Genomic DNA, 8112 nt, shown 5'->3' with positions numbered 1-8112 from the left:
CCGTAGGGTTTACCACAGGGATGATAGCGTCACGGGTTGGTAGCGAAGCGTCACGGGATCAAGGTTGGTAGCGAAGCGTCACGGGATCAGACAGATAGCAAGTGAGATGGCAATCAAAAACGTCAATTAGATAAAATTGCTTAATCACGAAGGAAGGTAATAGTTAGAGGTTAAAAGGTGAAAGTCAAATAAAGTTTAAAAAAAAGTTTTTCTACAAGTTCTTGGATTTCGGATCGGTGGTAGTTGCGAAAATTAAGTGGGACTTAATCAGGTATTAAAATTAAAACAAATTAAAATATAATACTGAAATAACGTTACATAAAACAGCACGACAGGACAAACCGAGTTAAAAACCTTGCGGGAGAGAATTTGAAGGATTGACGAGTAAAAGTAAGTCGATAGCTAAAACGTTAACCTAAAGTAAAATAAAACATTGAAATCTTAAAATTTAAAATATAGAAAATCTGGAGTTGATTTGAGTCAGAGAGTCGGCTAGGGAAAGATAAGGCGAAGAAATCCGCAGGAGGAAGGAAGAAACTAAATGTGAGTTTGTAAAATATTTTTGTTTGTTAAGTTACTAAAATTATTAATAAAATTGTAGCTTTGAACTACTAAGAACTAAAAGTGGATTCACGGCTGGTTTCTTGTTCCGAACAAAATCAAAGATTTATCAGGAATAACCTCAAAGGATGGCAACCGGTTCTCTAAAAGGTATGGACGAGGCTCCAGCCTATTGTTTGATGTGCAACGGTCCGGAAGAGGACGACTACCATATGGTAAGCTGTAATCATTGCAACTTATGGGCGCATTTTTCTTGCGCTGGTGTCGGTGAAGATATACGTGATGTAGATTGGTTTTGCCCCAAGTGTAAAAAGTCCGACAGCCAGCTGAAGGTTCCGAAAGGAAATAAGAAACCCGGTAAGAAGACTGGTAGTGCTCGTAGCGATGCGGAATCTGCTCGCAGTGCCAGTTCTATTCTAGACACTGAACTGTTACAACTCGAAGAAGAGCAGAGAGATAAAGAGCGAGCATGGGAGAAAGAGATGATACTTCGGGCGAAACGATTGGAGTTAGAGAGCGCCTGGAAGAGAAAACAGATACAACGCGAAAGAGAAATGCGTGAGCAGGAACTACAGCAAGAAAGAGAGTTGCAAGATCTTCAGCTGATGCAGGAGCGGGAATTAATGGACCGCCAGCTAGCAGCCGAAGAAGAGTTTCTGAGAAAGAGGGATCTATTACGGGAGCGTATGAATGCAAGCGCTGCACATCTACAACAGCTGATGAATGGAGGCGGAGCTGGTGGATCGAAAGCGGGATCCGATAAAGCTAAAAGAGATAGAATAAGAAGTTGGGTAGATAGACAAGAAATAAATAAATATGAAGATTTAAATTCGATTCGCCAAGATGAAGAAAGGCGATCGACGGTGAGTTACAAGGATAGGCCAGATGAAAAATTAGAACATGATTCACTTGAGAGCGGTTCTGAGCTGAGTGATCCGAGATCCCAGAGCAGAAGGCAAGACGGGCCGGGGCAGTCGAGAGTAACGAAAGATCAGTTAGCGGCACGGCAGGTGGTGTCGAAACATTTGCCAACATTTAGGGGTGAGCCTGAAGTTTGGCCCTTGTTCATTAGTAGTTTTGAACATACAACAAGAGCGTGCGGGTTTACAAATTTAGATAACCTTAAAAGGTTGCAGGACAGCCTGCAAGGGGATGCGTTAGAAGCGGTTAGAAGTAGATTAGTGCTCCCGGACTCGGTCCCAGATGTCGTAGAAGACCTACGTAAACTTTTCGGAAGGCCTGAAAAGTTGCTGAGGGCATTGTTATTGAAAGTACGGAAAACACAAGCCCCTGACTCGGACAATTTGAAAACATTTATCCATTTTGGAATCAATGTTAAGCAACTTTGCGATCATTTAGAAGCTGCACAATTAACGGATCATTTAAACAACCCCATGTTAGTGCAGGAATTGGTAGAAAAACTACCGACTAACTACAAACTGGATTGGGTCCGGTATAAGCGGGGACGAAACGGTACTCCGTTAAGATTGTTCACCGACTTTATGACTGAGGTGGTATCGGATGTATCAGAGGTTTCCGACTGCATGGATTTACCACAAGCTCAACCAGTTAAACTCAGCGGGAGCGCGGGTGCAAAGAGAAAAGAATTCGTGCATATGCATGGGGCGGCGCAGAAGGCACTGGCTCAACCACAAACGGATGGTGGAGGCAAGCCGTGTTGGATTTGCAAACGAACCGACCATAAACTCAGGTTTTGTGATGAATTCAAACGAATGAACCTGACAGACCGGATGAGGGCTGTAGAAAGGCTGAAGCTCTGCGTTCTCTGTTTAAATAATCATGGAACCAGTCGATGCAATTTTAAGCTACGCTGTACAGTCGGTGGGTGCAACGGTAATCACCACACGTTGCTGCATCGAAGGGAAGAATCGGTTCGACTAATGGAAGTCAACTGTAACGCACACGAAAATTTTCGTCGATCAGTGATTTTTCGGATGGTTCCTGTGACCCTCTACGCAGGAAATATAGTTGTCAAAACATTGGCTTTCTTGGATGAAGGATCCTCTAGTACGCTGATAGAACAATCAGTAGCCAATCAGTTGAAGGTAAGAGGTGCACCAGAACCATTGATCGTCACCTGGACGGGAGACATTAAGCGGTATGAGAACGATTCGCGCAGAATTACTTTAATGCTCTCTGCACAGGGATCGAGCGATAAGTTTGCTTTAGAAAATGTCCGCACAGTCTCCAAGCTGGTTTTGCCGAAACAGAGTCTCCGGTTTGCTGAAATAGCGACACGATTTCCGCATTTAGCAGGTTTGCCAGTAGCCGACCACGTAGGAGAAGAGCCAGCCATCTTAATAGGGCTGGATAATCTGCATTTGTTCGCGCCGCAGGAGTCAAGGATTGGTCAACCTGGTGAACCAATCGCAGTACGGTCTAGACTGGGATGGACGGTCTACGGGCCAGAAAAAAGGCAAAAGGAAAATGCGGCCACTTTCCTCAATTTACATGTCACAGAATCGGTTAGCAATCAGGAACTGCACGATATGATGCGAGCGCAATATGTCCTTGATGAGGCGGGAGTTGCAACCTTCGCTGTTCCAGAATCACTGGAAGACCAAAGAGCAAAAGCGATACAACTAAAAACTACAAAACAAGTGGGAGATCGTTTCGTAACGGGGTTACTTTGGCGAAAGGACGAACGACGGTTTCCAGACAGCTATCCAATGGCTGTGCGAAGGGCAAAGGCTCTTGAAAGAAGGTTGGAGCAAGATGAGGTGTTAAAAAACATCGTATGCAAGCAGATAGACGATTATCAGGCGAAAGGGTATGCCCACAAAGCCACAAAGGAAGAACTGTCCGGAACGCCATCGTCAGCAGTTTGGTATTTGCCACTAAATGTGGTAGTTAATCCGCGAAAACCGGGAAAGGTACGCCTAGTTTGGGATGCTGCAGCGTGCGTACGGGGAGTGTCATTGAATACACAGCTCCTCAAAGGGCCAGACATGCTTGTATCCCTCCCGAAAGTAATTTGCCGCTTTAGAGAGAAGCCGGTTGCGTTTGGAGGAGACATCGAGGAGATGTATCACCAGGTTCGCGTTAGAAATGAAGATAAATCTGCACAACGTTTTCTTTTTCGTTCGACAAGCGATGACGAGCTGCAAGTGTACGTGATGGACGTACTCACGTTCGGCGCAACGTGCTCCCCGAGCTCAGCGCAATACGTCAAAAATGTGAACGCAGGGCGGTTCGCAGCACAATTTCCGGAAGCAGCAGCAGCTATTGTCGATCGACATTATGTTGATGACTATTATGATAGTGCGGACACCGTAGCTGAAGCGATCGCTCGGGCTAAGGCGGTGAAATTTATTCATTCTAAGGGAGGATTCAACATTAGAAACTGGGTGTCGAATTCTAACACCATTTTGGAGGAAATGGGAGAGCGAAGTGAGAATGCAGCAGTGCATTTCAACAAAAATAAAAACACAGAGTTTGAGCGTGTTTTGGGAAAAGTTTGGGAACCTCTTCGGGATCAATTTTCATTTTCCACCTCGTCGAGAGCAGAGTTTCGCAAGATCCTTCAAGATGAATTATGCCCGACAAAAAGAATGGTTCTTAGCTTTGTCATGTCGTTGTTTGATCCACTGGGTCTCTTGTCACCGTTTACAGTTCTTGGGCGGATGTTACTCCAAGATATATGGCGGATGGGCTGTGATTGGGATGAGAAGATAGATAGGGAATCTTTCAGAAAATGGATTAAATGGGCAAAGCTGCTGCCAGAAATTGAGACGTTCCGTATCTCCCGAAGTTACTTTGGAAACGCGCGGTCTGATGAGGTACATGATATCCAGCTCCACGTGTTCACGGATGCTAGCGAAACGGCTTATGGATGCGTGGCGTTTTTACGTGCGGTAGTTCGAGGCGAAATTATGTGCACACTAATAATGAGTAGAGCTAAAGTTGCACCTTTGAAGCTGGTATCTATTCCTCGATTGGAACTCCAGGCAGCAGTTCTGGGAGCACGTTTAACACGCACAGTACGCGAAAATCACAGTCTCACAATCGGCAAGCAATGTATTTGGACAGATGCGCAAACAGTTTTGTCCTGGATTCGATCCGATCAGCGGAACTATAAGCAATATGTCGGATTTCGGATTGGAGAAATACTCAGCTTAACCAAGCTGACCGATTGGTACTGGGTACCGACAAAGCTTAATATAGCGGATCAATTGACAAAGTGGGGAAATGAGTTGGATTTAAGCTCAAACAGCTCGTGGGTTCGAGGGCCCGCATTTTTGTATCAATCGGAAGAAAAGTGGCCACGAAAATGCATGCCACCAGCGAATACTACGGAGGAACTACGCGTTCATCTTTTGTTACATGACATATGTTTGCCAGGCCAGATCATAGATCCTTTACGATTCTCGAAATGGACCGTGCTGGTGAGAACCGTTGCTTCAGTGATTAGATTTGCGTCTAATTGTAGACGAAAGGTGAGAAAGCAGCCGATCGAAACTTTAAGAGCCACAGATCGTCAGAAGAAAATATTGGAACGGATGGCAAGCGTTTTGAGTGTACGTGTTCCTTTCCAGCAAGAAGAGTACAAGAGAGCTGAATCGCATTTGCTTAGAATGGCACAGGCGGACTCATACGGACCTGAATTAAAGGTGCTAATGCATAACAAAGACCGCCCAGTCACCGAGTGGCTTTTCCTGGAAAAATCGAGCTGTCTATATAAGTTATCGCCGTTTTTGGATGAAACCAATGTGGTCCGAATGGAGGGACGAACAGAACGAGCGGAATATCTACCATTTGATTTGCGGTTCCCAATCATTTTGCCGGCTGAAAATGCAGTAACGAAATTGCTGGCCCATCATTATCACTCAAAATTTGGCCATGGATACCGTGAAACGGTAAAAAATGAGTTGAAGCAAAAATATTTAATACCGAAGGTTGATGCATTGGTCCGAAGAGTGTCTTCGTCATGCATGTGGTGTAAAGTTCAGCGAAACAAACCACAATGTCCCAGAATGGCACCGCTACCGGTGCAGAGACTTGCGCCGTATCTTCGGCCGTTTAGCCACGTCGGCGTCGACTATCTGGGTCCATTCGAGGTGACAGTAAATCGCCACGTGGAAAAAAGATGGATCGCGTTGTTCACTTGCCTAGTGATGCGGGCTGTACACGTGGAAGTCACGTATGGGCTGACGACCCAGTCTTGCCTGATGGCGATTAGGCGATTTATGGGTAGACGAGGTCCACCAACCGAGTTCTTTTCGGACAACGGGACAAATCTGCGAGGAGCTAGTAAGGAAGTGGTAAAGACCATTCATGATGTCGCAAAAGATTGCGCAGAGGAGCTAACGAACGCACAAACCAGATGGTCGTTCAATCCACCCGCGACCCCACATATGGGTGGTGTTTGGGAGCGGCTGGTGCGTTCGGTCAAGGAGGCGTTGACGGTACTTAACGAAGGGAAGCGGCTCACGGACGAAATTTTGCAGACCAGTATGGTTGAGGCAGAGGATATAATAAACTCCCGCCCGCTCACGTATGTGTCGCAACAATCTGGAGAAACGTATGCGTTGACACCGAATCATTTTTTGCGAGGGGTTTCACCCAACGAACCATGTAGCGTTCCCCCTTCCCCGCGTCCAGCAGAAGCTCTGCGCGACTCATATAAACGAACGCAACAAATAGCGGACGCAATGTGGACACGTTGGATAAAAGAATATATCCCATCAGTAAACCAGAGAACGAAATGGTTCGAAGAATCACGACCTCTCAAGGCAGGAGATTTGGTATATGTTACCGACGGAAACGCAAGGAAATCATGGGTTAGGGGGATTGTAGAGGAGCCAATTGTCTCGAGTGATGGAAGGATTCGACAAGCGTGGGTTCGCACCAAGACGGGATTGATAAAAAGAGGAACCACAACATTGGCGGTGTTGGAAATTAGTGACAGCAACACTGGGCCGGATATAGACCGGACCAGAGTTACGGGCCGGGGGATGTTCGGGACAACACCGTTGGACCACCCGTAGGGTTTACCACAGGGATGATAGCGTCACGGGTTGGTAGCGAAGCGTCACGGGATCAAGGTTGGTAGCGAAGCGTCACGGGATCAGACAGATAGCAAGTGAGATGGCAATCAAAAACGTCAATTAGATAAAATTGCTTAATCACGAAGGAAGGTAATAGTTAGAGGTTAAAAGGTGAAAGTCAAATAAAGTTTAAAAAAAAGTTTTTCTACAAGTTCTTGGATTTCGGATCGGTGGTAGTTGCGAAAATTAAGTGGGACTTAATCAGGTATTAAAATTAAAACAAATTAAAATATAATACTGAAATAACGTTACATAAAACAGCACGACAGGACAAACCGAGTTAAAAACCTTGCGGGAGAGAATTTGAAGGATTGACGAGTAAAAGTAAGTCGATAGCTAAAACGTTAACCTAAAGTAAAATAAAACATTGAAATCTTAAAATTTAAAATATAGAAAATCTGGAGTTGATTTGAGTCAGAGAGTCGGCTAGGGAAAGATAAGGCGAAGAAATCCGCAGGAGGAAGGAAGAAACTAAATGTGAGTTTGTAAAATATTTTTGTTTGTTAAGTTACTAAAATTATTAATAAAATTGTAGCTTTGAACTACTAAGAACTAAAAGTGGATTCACGGCTGGTTTCTTGTTCCGAACAATTAGTGTGAAACTTTTTGATGGAGGTTGTGTTGGAAAAATAAGAAGAAGAAGCAAGGAGATAATCAAATTCGATACTTGATATCTCTTAAAAAGTCATAAATAGGTGTTACAAGCGCTGGGTTGCGGCTAGCAAGCGCATCCCGTACTTGCATTGTAAATGTCACTTTCTGTTTTCGGAGAGAATCAATAAGCTTGGTCCTTGCTCTGTGGTACTTAGGGCATACGAAGACTATATGATCTATATCTTCGTACCCTCCACATTCGCACAGATTACTATCGACTAAGTTTATTCGATAAAGGTGTGCGTTTGCAACATAGTGATTGGACATTAGGCGCGAAATAACTCGAATGAAATCTCGAGTTAAATCTAACCCTTTGAACCAAGCTTTTGTAGACACTTTGGGCGAAATCGAGTGCATCCATCGCCCAAGATCGTCTTTATCCCATTTTTCCTGCCAGTTTGCCAGGGCCAGTTGTCGAGGCAGGTGAAAATACTCGGTATAGATGATCGGTCTATCAAATATATCTCCTTCTATGGCACCCCTTTTCGCTAATAAATCAGCTTCTTCATTGCCTGGGATTGAGCAATGAGAGGGGACCCACACAAAGCAGATAACGAAAGACCGATCAACCAGCACTTCTAATATCCGTCTAATTTCCGGAAGGAAATAGGACGGGTGCTTGACCGGTTTAATCGATCGGAGAGCTTCGATAGAACTGAGGCTGCCCGAGAAGATGAAATAATTGCCTGGTGTCTTGAGCTCGATAATTCGCAGCGAATTGTGTATGGCAGCTAATTCAGCTACATATATGGAGCAAGGCTGTGCCAGTTTGCGGGATATGTGATGATCTGTGTTAAAAACGCCATATCCGGATTGTCCATCCATCACA

The 8112-nt window shown here is 44.8% G+C and overlaps 1 protein-coding gene across 1 annotated transcript; it reads left to right on the top strand.

Moving 5' to 3' along the window:
• Positions 1-689: 689 nt before the first annotated feature.
• Positions 690-6043, top strand: LOC129717140 (uncharacterized). Its single transcript, XM_055666985.1, has 2 exons — positions 690-5987; positions 6035-6043. Exons 1-2 carry the CDS (start codon positions 690-692, stop codon positions 6041-6043), a joined length of 5307 nt encoding a protein of 1768 aa, XP_055522960.1.
• The last annotated feature ends 2069 nt before the right edge of the window (positions 6044-8112 follow it).

The sequence above is a fragment of the Wyeomyia smithii genome, chromosome 1, assembly GCF_029784165.1.
Source record: "Wyeomyia smithii strain HCP4-BCI-WySm-NY-G18 chromosome 1, ASM2978416v1, whole genome shotgun sequence".
Lineage (NCBI taxonomy): Eukaryota > Metazoa > Arthropoda > Insecta > Diptera > Culicidae > Wyeomyia > Wyeomyia smithii.
The sequence above is the reverse complement of the archived record's forward strand: the minus strand, read 5'-3'. Positions and strand labels throughout refer to the sequence as shown.